Source organism: Paramormyrops kingsleyae, chromosome 22 (assembly GCF_048594095.1).
Source record: "Paramormyrops kingsleyae isolate MSU_618 chromosome 22, PKINGS_0.4, whole genome shotgun sequence".
NCBI lineage: Eukaryota > Metazoa > Chordata > Actinopteri > Osteoglossiformes > Mormyridae > Paramormyrops > Paramormyrops kingsleyae.
The window spans coordinates 10,954,650-10,972,831 of NC_132818.1; the positions used below are offsets into that span (position 1 = coordinate 10,954,650).

Below are 18,182 nucleotides of genomic sequence, written 5' to 3' on the forward strand. Positions count from 1 at the left end.
GTTTACAATATTCACGCTGCATCTTTTTAAACCCACACTTTTTTTCCCTCTCTTTCTTCGGGAGGTGCTTAAGCCAACGCCGGCATTACGCTGGACTGCTAAGTGCGCAAGGTTAAAAGTACAGTCCTGAGACACACACACAGTGGATATGAACAGTGCAGACTGAGTGATAACCCAGGCACACACACACGCGCGCACACACACACACACACACACGCGCACACACACACACACACGCGCACACACACACAGGAGTGCTAAACACTAGGTGATGAGGTCTACACTCAGAACTGCAGACGGCCATGGAAGGTCACATTCAAATATTAAATCACCAACAAGTCAAACACACAAAAAAAATTTAATTCAAAACACATGATCCCCTTTGAAAGGAAGAGTGACGGACGAGTAGAAGTGGCGTCAGGGTGACATTCTTATGGCTTTTAAAGCTGGCTTTTTTTTTTTTTTATTGTGGGCGCTGCTGCCGCCGAGAGCCCCGCCGCGCCCCCCCCCGCCCCCCGCGCTCGGCAAGGGAGAGCGTCTACCAGACCTGTGGGACGTCAAACAGGGCCGAGGACGATGTTGTGGTCATCCCGGGAGCTATAGAAACACAAATGAAGGGGAAAAGCTTCACCACACTGCACTACTGGGGGAGAGCATACGGTCTTCACGGCTTTGGGACAAACACACAGGCGGAGCCAAAACCGGTAGCAGCAGAACTCCATGCGATACAGCAGTCAGCCCTAAGACATGACAAAACAATCATACACAGGGTCTGCACATCTTTACCGTAAATGATGAGAAGATCCCCCAAGTACCAAATAAAACCGATCGGGGGAGGATGACCATAAATTCACCCCCACCGATGGCCAAGTTAGGCAGCCAGATGGAAAGCTGGATGCGAATGGCGGTCCAGCATATATGCAGCGATAAGCTGGGGGGGGGGGGGGGGGGGGGGTGACAGGCACCCACTTCCATAATGCTACTGTACAGCATGGTGCAAGGTCTCCGAAAGAAACTGAAAGAATCCCCATTGTCTGAAACGTTCTTAACCCAGCCTGGCAAATAGTCATGTAGTATGAGAAGAGAACTAGGACACTGAAAAGTTTGGCACACGAAAATGTCCCAATTTGTGTCAGTGGTCTGAGTGCAGAACTGCGGGCGGGGGTGGGGGGGGGCTGTCAGCCTATTCATTCAGAGCCCTTCATTTCCAAGGTGGAGGCCTAGAGAGCACCGGCCACCAGGAATCTGGTTCCAGTTACGACACACATGCCAGGAAAAGCCATTTTAATACCAATGAGCGCGTGAGCATTAAGTGTAGATCCCTATGACAGTAAAACGCTCACTTAAATTGTGGTGGCACCCCCCTCCAACATTCACAGGTCAGGTTACACCCCCTGCTCTGTGGAAAAGTAAGGAGAACGGTTATATTTAGAGCGTCAGCAGAACCGTCTGTGCTGGGGATGGGAAGCTCAGACGGGGGGGGGGGCAAGTCCCTCTCTGTGGTGCCTAGACCAACGGGTGGAATATGGGAAATTTCAAATTTTTACCATGGAGCAGACAGGTCAACTCGTCAGAATTTTTGGTTTTGTATCGTCTGGGGTGGGGGTGGGGGGGCTGAAATCCTTGATAACTTTAGTGCAGAAGTTAGTCACCAAGGAGACGGTATTACTCATAGCATAAGACAAATCTGTCCTTTTTCGCCTTATTTCATCATAGCCACAAACATGTGTTTAAGAGCTCATCCCTGAGCTACAATCCCCTGTTTAAGTCTTTACACTTCTTATCAAGCCGCACGCACCCTTCTGAAGGGTTATACGCAGGAAGAAGATCGCAAGGAAACCAGGCTTTGAAGATCAGCTCAATCCATCTCAACACCAGGGACTGCATCTTCTGAAGAACTTTAAAGGGGTTATGGGAGAGTCACGGAAACGGGGCTGTCACTATAAAACGGGCGCACTCAGGGGACAGTTAGGCTAATCTTCCTCTGTGCACATTCAGAACACAGCAAAACCTGCTGACTAGTCTCAAACTTTAAACGGGATGGAACTCTAACAATCTCTTCCCGTAAACAGCCACCCAGAATTGGTGAACAAGCACCTTTATCGTATCGGGGGGGAATGACATGACGAAATGCCAAGATCTCACATTGCAATCAGATGCTGAGGGCTGCTTGCACACGGCTGGGGCTCAGAGGCTGGCCGTACGGCGGCAGCTCACCTTGAGCCTTCCTCTTGTGCTTGCGGCTCTTTCCTTGCGTGGCAGCGGCAGCGGGAGCCTCAGGTTGGGGCCGGGCACTGCCAGGGGCATCGCCGTCATCCTCGGGCTCTTCCATGCCATCCGAAGCCTGCTCCTCCTGGATGGGGCTCATGTTTCTCCTCTCCGCCGGAGTCCTGCAAGGAATCACAGCACAGGAGATGGACCAGCAACACAGGCATTTCAGCCTTGGAGCACGACAACCTCTGGTCACATCAAAAAGCCACCGGTTTCAGAACCGGGACCCTTTGGTTATAAGGTTAGCACAGCGAGAATTCAACACAGTCATTCGTGGTCAGAGGTCTCAAACAAATCCCAAGACTGTATTTTTGTTATATACTCTGGAGACCCCTAAGTTTATCCCATCTAGGAAATAACATTAGTACTTGTGCAGCAGCACAAGGTTGACGAAAGCACAATTTAAGGAAATGTCAGGGTAAGCGTTGCATTGTGCCCAAGAAAAGGGCAAAATGATCAGTTTAACATGAGAATTACGCCACGGTAGAAGTCTGCCAGAGGTACATTAGTTGCCACTGCCCACAGTTTACTCCGCTGGTCATCACGCCGCCGGGGGGGTGGGGGGGGGGAGTCAACATACTGCGATGAGAGCCAGCTGTCTTCAGGCTCGCCTCCGTACGTCTGGACACCCATACCCTCCGCACTCCTGTTCCCAGCAGAGGCTACCAGATGACATGCAACTGAATCAGGATTTGAAACAATTTGTTCCCAAATTCCCCACAGGTTATAACCCACCTCCCACACTAAGCTTTGAGTCAGGGGATCAGGATTCTCAAACAAACAGCAGTATTGCGTATAATTTACCCAGCCAGTTAAGTCTGACTCACACAAGATTGTCATCGTTACAAATGCCGAGGAAATCCTTTATTTAATGACATCGGATAAGTTTCACACACCGTCGATCCTGAGCTTTTTGCTCTGGCCTTTGTTACTGTACGATTGATTCCAAGTGCCAATGTCATTCTCAGCATCTTCAGATCCCTGCTCCTCCTGGATGGGGCTGATGCCCCTTTTGCCAGTGAAGGTTCTAGAACACAAAAATCAAAATCAGAACCTTAGATGAGAGCGGTCAAGGGAAAAGATTTAGCATAACCAGCATAAAATGCTGTAACATTTTATGCGATTACTGTAATGGGACAAATTGAAAATGAGATTGCATGAGTACGAAGCAGCATTGGTTGTTTGAGACCTCTAATGTTGGGGGTTAAAATCCCATGTCTGCTCAGAGTGTGGAGTTTCCATGTTCCACCAGGTACTCTAGCTCCCCCGTAGTCCGAAAATGTAATATGGCTTTGCTAAATTACCCACAGTGTATGATTATGTGTCCCATGACAGACCACCATCCAAAGAGTATCCCGTGCCGCATGGGATAGTCTCCAGGCTTCCCCCACAACACTGAAAAGAATTACTGGTTGGAAGATAGATGGATGGAGAGATTATATCACCAATGGTTTAGAGAACCTGCCAAGAGTATAAAAAAAAAAAAAATAATGTGGGGAACACATTATCTGAAGAATCCAATTCTCAAATATACTACAGAGTTTACGGGTGGGTAGATTTAATATGGTTAGACTTGTTAATTTAGATCTGTTCATTGATTTGCTAGATTGGCTGCAGAAAGAACTGGTTAGACTGTTCCACAAGTGACCAAAAACCACAAACTAAAAGCTTTAGAAAGCTTAAAAAGCCATTACTGTTTAAAACAGAAAATTCTAAAACATCATCCTTCACTATATATTCATGACCATCAATAGAAAGCCAGAAGATCAGAAACAGAGTGCAGACAAATATGCCGAAGGTCTGGGACTTTGTTTCCCAACCCAGCCCTCTGGGACCCACAGACAGTTCATGTTTTTGCTCCCTCCCAGCCTCCTGCCAGAGTTTGCACATCTTATCTCCCTCCCAAGCTTCCTAACAGACCCCCAGACAGGCCACGTTTCTGCTCCCTCCCAGTTCCTGGTAGAGGGAGCAAAAAATGTCGACAATCTTGGGATCCCCAAGGACCAGCTTGGGGAACACTGGACAGAGGAACCCATAAAAGGGTCCCCAGAGCATGATGGGCATGCAGGTCAAAGAGTGCCCTTACTTGTTGTTGCTGTATCCATAGCTGGAAACCGCCGGGGATGTGCTGTAGGGAGACTTGGTCCATCCACTTTCAGTCCATCTCCTACAGGTCTGTTTGTCCTGCCTGTTCTCCATGTACTCGGCGTAGGTCTGGATACGGTAGCTTTCAGCATAGCGGCTGGTGTTCACCGCTGCAAAGTGGCAGAGGGAAGATCCAGATGTTTGATGCCCAACAGTGTAGACTGACAACATAGATGTCCCAGATGTTGAAATGCTTTAAAAGCAGCTACATGTTGCTGTACAACTCACTTACGTTTCACTCAATCCAACATACTGGCAATTCATTTTTCAGGGTTGTTGGGGTGGGGCCATAATTGCAAGCAGACAGAGAATAGCCGTTTCCAAAAACTGTTTTATGGACATCTTTCTAGCTCATAGACAGCTCTGCAGCACATCTGAAAACCTGGCTGTCACATGCTTAACACCCCTCCCATCCAAAACTCAATTAACCACAGTAGTCTTAAGATGGAGCCAAGGTTTGTCTAGATACAGCAAATGGGTATCAACTAAGGGAAGGGAATCATCAGGAACCACAAAAAGGAACCTTCAAAAGGTCAAACTGAGCTATACCTCTGCTGTCTCAAGAGAACTCAAGCCATCCTGGGCCTCCTGGCAAAGACCTGGCAGGTCACGGAACATACCAATTAAGCAGACCATGAAAAGGGGTCTACTGCCCCCCCAAATCAAAATTGTTCAGTCACTGGCCACAGTACCACCGCCACAAGCCTAAGCTGCCTCTGGAGCCATCCACAACATATTCTGAAAGTAGGAGTTCAGGCATACATGATCCTACAACATCTGCTTTCCATTAGGAGCAGAACTGGACCACAGCCTGCTGTTGGGCCAGCGAGTCTTCCGTGTGACTCAGCTGTTCGGGAGGCCACAGGGATTCCCCTGGCTCGCATTCCCCCAGCGGCAGGGAGCAGACCCGTACCGCCAGGGTCATGATACCAGGCCCAGCCACACACACATGTGCTTCCGCTAGCCACCGGAAGGCAGCCAGCACCGGTGGCATTCTGCTCAAAAGGACCCAGTTAGGAAAATCAGACCGGGGTGAGTGTGAATGGAGACGAACATTGACTTTGTGGGGGTGAGTCACTCAAAGCAGACTAGAGGCATGCAGTTAAAATTAACAAAACAAGAAAAAAAGAAAAAAAAAAAAAAAAAAAAAGCCTTTCTACACAGACTCAAGACTAAATGCAAGCCCAGAAGTGGATTATCAAGAGCCTGCAGGGTAAGGTAAAAGGGACACTTCTACCAACGTCTTCCAGTAGTATAGCTGCACATATACTTGTTTAGGTCTGAAAGTTAATATTAGCCTATAAATAAATCTGCACTAGACTTCCATTCATTTTCTATTGCTGCTTTTTCCAAGACTCCCGTAACCCAGCATTATACTTCATAGATTTCAATTCTATACAAGTCTGTATGCTCGCATCTACAGCCACAGCTAGCAGCCAGATGCACACATTTACTGCCGAAATGAGTCAGAGGTACTAAAGGCCTTTTATACAGTAGTGAGCCAATCGCCTATCAGATACTGCAAGAAAAAAGGTTGACAAGCATTCACGACTTTGGTTCTGCTTGCTGTCCCAGGCAAGCTGCACTCAAAACTACACTGAGTCAGCACCTCCTTGGGCATAACCAGAACTTGCCTGCTCTTCTCAAAGTAGCTACATCAAAAGCCTTAATGGGAGCCACATGCAGTCAAGCATGGAGGCAGGGAAAGAGCACATACTGTGACCAAGACGACAGGATGCCCAGCAATTGTCTCGAGTTCTTAAAGGCGAGCATAATGCCTATTGTTTATGGGGTGAACGATGCACTGAAGGAATGGCGTCACACCTTGACTTTGTACTACCCAAAATAATGACCCTAGAATGCAAGTAGCCTGTGTCTCAGCTGGCTCAAGGGCCGAGGACAGGGGCTTGATCAACAAGCCACCCCCACCAAAAAGTAGGATCTATACTTCATACATTTTTCCCCAAGTAGTCACATTTCTCATTCCACCGATGGACATTATGTTCATGAATCCCAAGCGGAACAGATGCACTGAAGTATCAAATTCCCCAACTCATTCCTCATGGTACATGAGCAGGACCTTTTAAAGCTTGTTGTGAGGCAAAACCCAAAGCCAGCTAGTTCTCTAAAAGTAGACGATACAAAATTAGGTGGACCCACCTAGAATAATGTGTGGCCAACCAAAACCTAATGATGCGTTTTATAATAAGGGATCCAGCTCACGGAGTTAAAACCATCTCTTTCAAAAGATACTGAAACTTTCAAGCGACCTTACACAGGCACATCAAGCTTTTACTTAAACTAGAAACCCGATAGCCAACTGGTCACTGGTGGCAGGCACGTCTTAGGGCAAAATGATTATTAGTATTGGTGACCCTAGTGCAATGAGGTCACACCTGCACTTTCATCTACAACCATAGGGTCTCTGATACTGGCATTATCAACTGTGTACAATATGCACTCAGGGAATAAAGTCTCCTGTGTACAATTCAATTCTATACACTATTTTAGTTACCCACCACCCCACCCCTCTGCCCTTTGACCAGGAGAAAGTCAAAGCATGTCACTAATCACTGGGGAACACATTGGGTTACCGTTCGGTCTTGTACATCCCTCTACAAAAAAGGGCATCTCAACAGCCAACACACTGAAAGATGTAACAAGCCAAACAAACAAGGCATCCCCATTTGTTTTTGAAGGATATTCGGTAAGGATGCATATCGGATCGGTATCGCCGTCGATCTACACAGACGGATCAGGTATGGGCTGTACGTGACCGATCCACGTCCGATACTTTAGTTTTCAGCAGTCTCTAAAAAGATAGGATCTAACACGAAATAGGAGCTATTTGAACAATTGCACTACAGCTCTCTCCCATTTTAGATGCGTTTTTTTTTTTTTGAGGCATTCAAGATGAACACCAATGCTGCCACTGAGTTTTTTTGCTACTCACTCAGAGGGCGTGAGCACAATAACTTCCACCTGCTGTGACATGCGCATACCCTCTGCAATACAAGGAGCGCAAGAGCATCAGCTAAGGTGACGATCTGGAAGCAATTAATGCTTTTAATAGCAACTAGTAGCACAGCGAATTGCAATCTCTGTAAAAACAAAGATTTGAGAGGTGGGAGTAGCATTTAGTGGAAAATCCCAATAAACAAAAGCACATGTGATTGTGTGACAAAAAAAAAGCAATGAATAATTTGGGAGTCGCTGGCTTGGGCTGTTTTGCACACTCACTACAGCTTGATGCAGGGGGGGCTGCTATCGCCATGAAGTGCAAGTGACGCTGTTGGCAGTGGGAGAAACATTGTGGGGCATTCTAAGCATTCGCCACGTGTCTATACTCTTAGAAGATATTCAAATTGAAGTGTAAAATGCCTTAAACTTAAAACGATGTACAAACGAGGTGGAATAGTACATTATGCATGTTATGCATGTCCCCCATCTGAATTTACTAGTTTAAAAATATTCAAGTATATATTATATTAAAAAAGTAAAAAAAAAAAGCTCTTGTATCGCCATCTGTATCGGTTGTGTATCGGAATCGGATCAGAGCTGAGAATGTGCATCAGCCCATCCCTAGCATTCAGTTTAGACAAACAACCAAGGTAGCCAAACGAAATGTGAAAACGCAGAAAGGCGTAAAAGTAGTGAATCCCCCCCCCCACCAGATGTGAGAATAATGCTACACAGCCATCAGAACCAATCTCCTCTTTCAAACGCTACCAGGCCTTAAAGCAATCAAAACGACTCATTGGCAGTAGTGCGGGAAATCGGGCAGGGAGAGGGGGACAAGGAGCAGAACTGCATGTCAACAGCACAACCAAAAAGGCACATGACCATGTGTCCATTACAGAAACTTGCAACATTTCTCTATTTTGCATTAAAATCTGGTCAGCTTGTTTAGGTTGAAGCCAATATAATCATTAAGTTACACTTATCAATGAAGAACCTCAACTCCAACAGATCTTGCAGAGCAGCAGACACCTGAAGACCAGAAACACTAGTTGCTTGCGTGGGTTTATGCTTTACACTCATTTTTACTTGGCTGAGGAGAAGCAGCAATTTTGGGGGCCTAAAGATCAGGCGCTGTCACTTTCATCATCAGGAAAAAAGGATAGGAAACTCTGGTCATGAGACTTTGGGATGTGCGATGCAACTACATAGTTTGAGCCATCAAGACGCCAATCTGCTGTCACACAGAGCTACTTTGGGTCCCCTTAAACTTGCCAAAGTTCAGCCATTAAATGCTAGATATCCGCTGTTTAGCATAGCAGTCAATGCTATGCTAAACAGCGGAAATCTGTAGAGCCCGATATTACCGATCACAAATTTATACCAAACATGTTCTTCAGAGAAGAACTACTCACTCAACGCCAGACTTCAGTTTACCAAAGGGTCTCCCCTCTTATGCAGCAAATAAAATTTAGAAAAATATAGCCAACACTAGATGGTACTTTCTTTGCAGGATTTAGTCATTTCAATTGGTTTTCTATGACAAATTAGCAAACAATGAATCCCACCCTAAACTCTGTGGAGGCTCAGGTTTTTACAGAGTCACCCAAAGACAACTGACAAGAATGAAGAGCTGCTTCAATTCACGAAAAATGTACACCTTTTCCAGAGGAGCTAACCACATGTAGCATGTCCACAGGCCAATAAAGCAAACAATGAACCCAACACCAGAAACATGACAGCTGAAGACTTCCAAAACTCCTCAGTACAATTGTGTGTGTGACTTTCTAGGGCACGCCCCAGATCCATGCCACAATTCGGGTCAACCTGGGCAGCAGCAGTCAGACGCTCCATTGAAAGCATTCTTTGGGGTGGGGGTCGGGCACAATTTACTCTTACCCAGTTTAGGACAGTATGTGGCATTGGATACAAGTAATGCAACTGAATGATTAGGTAGTAGACCGGTATGTTTGTACATTAATGCATCTAGTGAACAGATCAGCGTTTATCCATTCTAAACCTGGCAGAAACCAAGAGCAGCTGGCAAGGATCACAAAGGACAATGAGAATTCTATGACTGTTTCATTACATTAGAGCCACCATTGCAAAGCCAATGAAAGCCATAATGAACAGGCCCAGAAACAGACCAAAACACAGAATAGCTATTTGAATAGCTGGTGGCGATGGCATTGCCGCGAGAACCACATTATAATATTTATAGGGACATCACGCTACACAGCATACATGTATTACGATAGGGCAGGTGGAGAATCAACCAGCCCTGTCCCTTCTACATTTTTCAGAGAGCCAAGTCTTGGAATTTCACAACAGAAACTAATATAAAATATGGCATCTAACGCTGCAAAACAAGGTGTGGCTGCAACTCCTAGCTAGACGGAGCCAAGAACCCTCCCACAAGAGATGTGAAAACAGAAACCATCCCCCCCTAGAGGGAACTGAAAATTAGCTGTGAGCTTGACACCACCTACAGGAGGAAGCCTATTACTACCACAAGTCTACCCCAGTGACCACACCGAGGGCCAAACCTAAATAAAACCTTGCCAAACGCTCATTATGTGCATTCCAGGGCCTTGTATAAACCGTCTCGGGGATATTCTGAGCAGTGTTGGAAAGTGGGGGGCAGGGGGGTGAAGCTGCTTCCGCATGACCTACTCCAAGCAACTCCTGCCAGCACCCAGGTAAACTCAACGAGGCAGGAACTATTAAGTTCTGTTGACCTCACTGTTGAGCAATGGGGGGTGTTGGTATAGGCAGAGTACCACACCACAGAACTGGAACCATGCCCCAACCAAGCTTCCGTATTAAGTGTCCAGAAGCAGAACCAGATTCCTTTTATAAGCATGCAGAGGTCTGCAGATGTTTATAGTGCTGGCATCCCAGAATACCCAGCATTCCCCAATATACCCAGAAACAGTGCTGAAGGGCACCTTCTACAGGCCGCAACCAGTCTTTACAGCAGAGATATTGAGCAGCTACAGCTGTACAGTATGACCCTTCCTGAGTTTATGGGGTTTGAGGAATTTTAATGGACTATTCCAAGCAAGCAGAACAGTCCTCACTGAAGCTACCTCGAGCTTAAAAGACATGGTTGGGTTGCTGAAATGTACCGGAATGATAACGGGGACAAAAGGTTGGATCACACCTAAGGCAACGGTAGATTTTTACATAGCTCCCATTGTCACAGAAATAACATTTGCACACTGGTTAATTTAATAAGCAGCCAGAAAATTCTACCGAAAATTCTGTCAAGGTTAATAGACACTAAGGGTCAAATGCAAAATGGATATTTAATGCAAGGAAGGATTCAATGAATTTCCAAACCAAAAAAAGATTGAGCATGTAAACAAGGAAGCAGAATAAGAACTTACCGATCTGTACCTGGTCAGTTTGACTTAGACACACAAATGCAGAGGTATCATCTATCCAGGAAACCTGGATATTACCTAGAAACAGGCAAGACACAAGAAGAAACCAATAAATGGTAGGAAACTGCATACAGCAGACTCCCCATCCCTGAGATGCCATCGGAGAACAGGCCTAATTCCTGAAGGCTATTTCACAAGCAATTAATGAGAGCTTTACTGAAGAAAAAACAACTTATACAGAGGGGTAGATTACCGTGATCGTGGAGTGCCGGTATCCAGCGGGTTCTCTATTCTACTTGATGAGTTACTATCTGCCAATGATCAGATGTGGTTCACAGAAAACCTGCTCGATACTGGCACTCCAGGATGAGGATTGCTTACCCCTGGTTACACAAACTAAACTGAGGGCTCAAGAAAAAGGCAAGTGCCTCTCATCATTGTGACACACACAGACGAGACAGAGACAGACCTCTGTCTACACTTGAAATGGTCAACCTATATCCACCGAGGACATGCTTAGGTTATGGACACAGTCATCAAGCCCTGGGAGGGGGCACAGAAAACCCCATTCAACTACACACCCACCAAAAGCACTGAAGAGCTGATACAGATCACTAGTCTTCCATTCCTTGGGGAAGGTGACGTAGAGGACATGGTCCCGTTTGGGCTGCACTGCAGAAGAAGAGGCACCTGAGCTGCTGGCAGCAGAAACCTCAGCCCAGTTTACGGTCACAGTGTATTTGGGTCTGGCAGACGAGGCTGTACTCACAGTCTGGCCCACTGATGTTGAGATATGGGATGTCAATAATCCTCATGAGATAGAGCCTGCAAAGAGCACAAATACAGGATTTGGCATCAAATTCCAGCTTGAGAAACGGCAAAATGTCCAATTAGCCATATATGTACAGAACACCCTTCACGTGATTTTTTTTTCCTTTGTTGACAAGGTAAGAAAATGTTTTGATCATAGTGGTGACACCACAGCCATTATGAGTCACCGGTCATCTCCAAGTAGTGATCGAAGGTCATTTACGCCGGTACCCTGTTCTTTGGCCAGCTCCACAACTTGAACGTGTCATTTCACAAAAGTAAATAGTCCCAGTGAATTGTTTCCAAGCCAAGATTTCAGAAGCTCTAGGGGCAAAATCTCAGCTCGGGGCTGGTTGAAACCGGATGTGTAGGTGGGTCAAAGAGCAAAGCCTGTTAAAAATCAACCGATTATTTCTGTGCCAAAATGTAAAATTGTTGCAAGACTAGGGTCCCATACATTGTACTTGACTGAAAATACTATCAAATTGAGGACATTAGCAAACACTACCGGCGACACCTCATTAAAATTTACCATGTTAAAGAAAAACTTCACTGTGCCCATTTATGAAGCTGCAAACTCAGGCAGTTAGAGAAAGGGTGCATCTATACAGCAACAATACACTGATTTACTTACTTGTTAAAAAATGGTTCAATGAGCTTGGACCTGGCTGAAATGTGTGCTCTGGGAGGTGTGAGAAAGGTTCCTGGGGGGGGGGAAGAGATGGTCAAGAGACAGGTTTTCAAAGCGCTACAAAACAACACCACACACAGGAACACAGCTAATACCCAAATAGTTGGCCATGGAGATGAAGCAGAGGCCAGTGATGTAGGCGTCGTATCCAGCTTCGTGGAGCTGCTCGGTGGCAGTGTCGTAGCGCGGGAAGCCCTCTGCACTCTCTGCGATTCGCATGGGGACAGGCAAGGATGATGCCGTGACATCTGTACTGCAGGAGACCGCGACACACACCAGCCCATATCCTTATGGTAAAGCCCAAAAGCAAGTTGAACATACCAACTTTAAGGGGCTTGAAAGGACTTTCTTTCAGCTGCTTCTCCAGCTCTGCTAGAGATGTGTTAGTGATGAGCTCCTTGGAGGAAATACCACACAGAATTATGGGAAATATGGAAAAGTTAGTTGTCAAGGGCTACAGCACACCCCCGACTAAATGCAACAAAACCAACACTCAATACTCAGCCTCACCCCCAGTATTCAACCACAATTCAGTGACAATGCACCGTTATCCTTCAACATCAGCACACATCCCTAAGCTAATGTCCCCATCTAGTGGCGTGCAAGCTTGCCACCTCCACAACCAGAGACTAACATGTACTCGAAATCAGCACACTATATAAAGGTTATTTTAGCCCCTACTGAAAACACGCAACATCATTTAGGGGCAATTCTAATTCAATTCTAATATTCAGAAACCACCAGGGAACCCAGATATGTTTGAGGGACCAGTTTATTTAAAAAAAATAATAAAGCCCTATGAAATGTGGAAATACAGATTAAAAATGAGGTCATTGAAAGTTAGGCCCACACAAAACCCAAGCAATTTCTAAAAAGTGGGCAAAGAAATCTTGGTGAAATGCATCAAGTTTCTAAACTAATATCTGCTTGGGAAACTTAACTTGTACTTTTAACCATGAAATTAAATGTTGAGTGCCCTCTCGGGCATTCTGTGATGACCGGCAAGGGATATCCAATCCAAAACGAGTAAAGCCATCAAGCATCCAAAAGGAAAGCTCTGGAGCCTTCAGTGCAATGGCGAGGTTGGACAGACACGTCCAGGTAATGTCTCAGCAGCGCCAAAAGAATCCCTTATCCAAACACCAAGAACTTTACCTTAAAAGGCTGTGTGGACGCCATCAGCTTCGTGTCCAGCAGCCTAGGAAAGTATCACAATAAATTTGGCAACGTGAATGCAGACATAAATAGACAGGAAGGAGAACAAGCAGGCAGCTGAGGGGGGGGGCTCATACTTACCTGGGGAAAACGCACATGGTGACCTCCTTGAAGTCAATCAACTCCTGAAACAACACAAGTCTCAATCCTGGCTCGCCATACAAATAGTGCTCCACTGCTGTAAGGCATCACCATTTCCATTCCAAAGGAAACTGCCCCCCCCCCATGCATTTCCAAGGCGGCACACTGCTAGACGCTGAGAGGGCAGCTTCTCACCTGAGGCAGGGGGCAGTAGAACTGGTGAATGGTGTGCATGACATCCAACAGCATGTTGTGCCCGATGACCAGTTTGCCCTGCAAGGGATACGCATCACCACTGCTAATCTGACAAGTTCTGCGCACCACAGAACCAGGACAATCACATTGGCTGAGACACTCCCAATCAGACCAAGGGACACACCAATGTATTCGTCAGAAATACAGCCATTGCTCTGGGGCAACTCATGTAATGCTTGATGTAGGGGTGCGAAATATGACGATACATTGTGAACAATTAAAATGTCTCCACGATCTTCCTTTAGAGATCTTTGTGTTGCAGTTCTATGGCTCATACACACATCTAAAAGGTATTCTGTCAGTCTAATCCATTTCAACACACCAACAACCCTACAACAAAAAGCCTTTGACTTCTTCCTCGCCCTCGACCCAAAATGCAACTCATTCCTTATTTGGAAATGTAGCGACATGGAGGAGCTGGTCCCTATGACATATTTAACATTGGTAATATGGAATTTGTTTGGATATTCCCAAACTGGCACAGCACACACAGTTATTTGCAAAACTTGCAAAGGTAAAGTCGGATGGTAACACAAGAAACCTTTTTGGTAACAAACCACCAAAAGAAAACATCTGAAAGAGTAAGCATAGTCTCTTCTCAGTTTTACCTTATAGGGCTATTTTTTTTTTTTTTTTAAATAGGGGAATTAGTTTGGTTTTAATGTTCAGTAATTTGACATGATATGACCATGATCCTGCCTGGAAGAGGGGTGGAGGGGTGAAAAAAAAAAAAAAAACCCAGGGATATTTTTTGCCATATTGCCCATACAACTTTAATGGACAGAAGACAGACACATTTAATAAACAAAAAAGAACCAAAAAAGTCCAGTTGGTTGGTTACCCAGGTCCCATCCCACAAGATACGAGTGTTATTCAAGCAAGTCACCCATTTGCCCCAAAAACCATATCATATTTTCAGATAGCTTTAAAAGCAAAAACGTCAACTTACAGATTTTGAAACGGCATGAATGACTCTGGAAAAGCCGACAGCATCATTGAGCTCCCCCTGCAAAGAGAAAACCCATTAGAGCCTCCATGAGCAGCAGAATTTAACACGATCGCTGCTCACCATACCACACGGCTCATTATGTTTCCGCAAGAGATAAAATCCGCATTTCTAATTTAGTCTCCGGCCATGAGAATCACAGCTGGCAGTTTCAGAGAGGCACAACTGTTTTTCTGGTTCCTAATGCTATGCTGATATTCAATGAAAATACCTGCCCAACCACAAAAAAGGAATTTGTAGGAATTGGGCATTAAGCCCTTATTTGACAAAAGGAGATCCTAACAGACAAGCCTTTACATACAAACAAGAAGTGGAAAAAAAGGCTGTGTTTTTCTACAAGGTGAACAACAGAAACCATTTTCCACCTGCTCTTTCTCCTGCTTCTCCTGCTCTCGCCTCTTTCTTTCGTCATCGTCCACCTTGCTGATCAGGATGTAGCGCTCCTTCTGAAACAGCCATGACAAAAGTTTTTGCAGCGCAGTGAAAATAAGACAGAAGATATGACAACTATCCCCTTCCATTCCGAGAGGGAGACGAAAGCCAATGCAAGTGAAACCAGCAGGATGAGGAACAGGAATAAGATCCAACAGCTCAATGTCATAGAAAAGAGTAAACAAGACAAACACTACAAAGATCACAAATAGAAGGAAAATGGACCACAGTTCTAGCCCCACACCATTCCACCCAAACTCAACATGTTTTCTTTTGAAGAAATGAGCCTTACTAGCATACCTTCTCATTTTCCAAAGTTTCCACATGAAGACCTTTAGGATACCTAATGAGGCACAAAAGTTATATGCAGCGCATCACACACACTACGTATGTAATGGAAAATACACCTCGTTACATTCTGATCTGAAGATCCTTTCCTACATAATACAAACTTTCAACATGAAAGTGTTTATTATGCAGTTAGAAAAGAGGCAAAGCAGAGAAGTATTTTCAAGACAGACTTACTTCCAGTTTAAGGTCTGGTAGATCAGCTTCCTCTGAAAGCTACAGGACAAAGCATTATTCAGAAATGCTGAGACACTTCAGGCAAATTAGTTAAAATAGAAAAGGCGGGTGGGGGGGCTCACCCTGTGCAAGGCTCCAGATGGATGCTTTTATCAGTACCCTTTACAAGACCCTCCACTTTCTCACTGTAAAGTTTATAGTAAAGCAACATTAAAAATGAAAAAACCCAATTGTGTCACCCAGCTATAACATGTTTGACATCAACAGTTGTTCACCAGCTTCAGGAACTTGGCCCACGGACACTGAATACAGGCAAGTAAACCCTGGTTGCTTACACTACTTTGTTGACAAAATCCTTCTGTTCATCTGGGACATTGATAGGCCCTTTACAGGAACTGGGAGAAATGAAGGACTGGGATCCGTTGGACTGAGAGCGCCGCTCCTCAAACTGCTCCCTCAGCTGACTCTCTTCCTCCTGATTCAGGTATGGAATTCCTATAAACAAAAAAATTTCATTTAAAACCAAAAACATGAAAAATGGCAACTGTGGGTAATCTGTAGCTCATTAGGATATGGATGCGTGTTACTATCCAGAAATATTCATGGCAGAATAATCATATCCCTGCAGGATCCTTGAGCATGCCCCTTACCCCCCACTGTTCTAGGGGTGCTGATGCTCACCGACCCTGCTCTCTAATCTAAAGTTCTCTCACTGGTGCAAATGTAAGACAATAAACCTTACCATTGCAAAACACTTTGTTGAAGTCAAATCCTTGATTGGCTAAAAAATCTATACTGGAACTCTGAAATGACAAAGAAAATTCTTCAACATCAAATTTGAAAACTGGCATACCATATGACAGGCAGGTCAGATGTAATTACCTGACAGACAAATTTGATGTCGGGGGAATTTCTGCTGAAAGGCTTTGGAAATATATAAAAGTTGAACGACTTGGTGAGATACCTAAGGACACAGGACAGATCAAAGACTCAGGACATATTTAGCAGAGAAATCAGAATCTTTAAAACAATTTAAGAAACACTCACTCAGACGCTGATTGGTCGTATTTAAACGTGCAGAGGCCAAACTGAAAAAGCAAGAAGTCCATGGAATGCTTCGTGAGGAGAAAAGGAAACAGTTAGGCGCAAACAAGCAGCGGAACACATACAGTAATAAAGATGTGTGAAAATTGGGAAACAACTCTGAGCAGTCTCACGTCACGATACCAAATTTATTTAACCCAAGCGTGATTTTTTTATTTTTTTATTTATTTATTTATATTATTTTAATTTTACCTTTTTCAGCTTCTGATAGCGTTCTTCTGGAGTATCCAAACCGTTCGTTAAAGAACTAACAGATGGTCCATCGCTTATACCTTAAAGGATGAGTATTTCAGTGAACTTGAAACGATGCACCAAAACATTGCAAACGATGCCATTCGACAATGGCTTGGCGTAACGGTAGCAACGAGCAGAAAATTTACCAGAAAATTCGCCGTCAATGGCGAGAAAATCGGCTTCTTCAATTGCGCTGTAAATGGCGTTTAAACTCTCTTTAAAATCTGTAATAAAATGTCAAATTACGATAGAAAAGACATATTGGCAGTGAAGTGCAAACACTGTCGTGCGTGACATTCCTGCATTCATGGAGCACACTAAAAGAAAATTTAAATTAATCAGGTGAAACATGTCCCGCACGTATAAAAATACACGCAACAGCTCGTCGGGCAGAAAAAGTTTTTTAAAAAAAATTGCTTACTCTTCCTCGTCACCTCCATCCCTGCAGACCTGCAAACAAAATACCGGCAGCTTCAGCAGCTCGGTTCGTCAGAAGCGCTTTAACCTTTTTGGAGGATCACTTCCGGAGCACGCTGACCGACCACGTGGTCTACGCTGAAAGCGAAAGCGGTCACCTGACAGCTTGGGTTGCCTGGGAAGCTGGCCGCTAACCACGAAAGAATGTACAGTGCAAATGGCGTAATACATTATGACTGATTTCTTGGGTACCTGCATTCAATCAGTATTTAATTAATTTAATCATATTTTTGCTCCATTTCCATAGAAAGGATTCCCACTTGGATTGTTTAAGTAAATTACCCAGTTGTAAAATAAGGCTTTGGGGTTTTAATGTTGGTAAATAGCTGATAATTAACTTAATTAATCAAACAAACCATAGAATATTTGTAGTGATGTAATATATATGGGAGCACATATTACATCCATCGTTTAAAAAATTAAACTACAATTTATATATGTCATGCATATACTTAACTAGATACATTCGAATTATGAATACAAGTTATTCTGTGAAATATATGTTATCATTCAGCAGTTCAATTTTTCAAAATGTTAGCTGCTGTTTCATACATGGATACAACATTCCTTCTCGGATATTTTGGGGGTAATG

At 44.5% G+C, this 18,182-nt stretch overlaps 1 protein-coding gene across 1 annotated transcript; it reads right to left on the reverse strand.

Annotated features, from left to right (window-relative positions):
- Positions 1-339: 339 nt before the first annotated feature.
- Positions 340-17,670, reverse strand: parn (poly(A)-specific ribonuclease (deadenylation nuclease)). Its single transcript, XM_023798556.2, has 26 exons — positions 17,535-17,670; positions 17,260-17,337; positions 17,072-17,151; positions 16,823-16,890; positions 16,658-16,739; positions 16,518-16,578; positions 16,111-16,270; positions 15,898-15,960; positions 15,776-15,814; positions 15,551-15,593; positions 15,184-15,264; positions 14,762-14,818; positions 13,753-13,830; positions 13,558-13,601; positions 13,417-13,459; positions 12,583-12,658; positions 12,357-12,467; positions 12,205-12,274; positions 11,530-11,585; positions 11,346-11,432; positions 10,764-10,838; positions 4,358-4,526; positions 3,168-3,298; positions 2,852-2,933; positions 2,218-2,390; positions 340-597 (listed from the first exon to the last, which is right to left on the reverse strand). The coding sequence occupies exons 1-26, from the start codon at positions 17,551-17,553 to the stop codon at positions 539-541; spliced, it is 2,085 nt and encodes a 694-aa protein (XP_023654324.1). The 5' UTR covers positions 17,554-17,670; the 3' UTR covers positions 340-538.
- Positions 17,671-18,182: the final 512 nt, after the last annotated feature.

Bases quoted from the DNA above. Each gene is read 5' to 3' on its own strand.
- parn (XM_023798556.2), bottom strand. The intron at 15,815-15,897 runs GTGAGCCCCCCC...TTTGTCCTGTAG, and splicing joins CATCTGGAGCCTTGCACAGG to CTTTCAGAGGAAGCTGATCT. The intron at 598-2,217 runs GTGAGCTGCCGC...GTGTTTCTATAG, and splicing joins GCACAAGAGGAAGGCTCAAG to CTCCCGGGATGACCACAACA.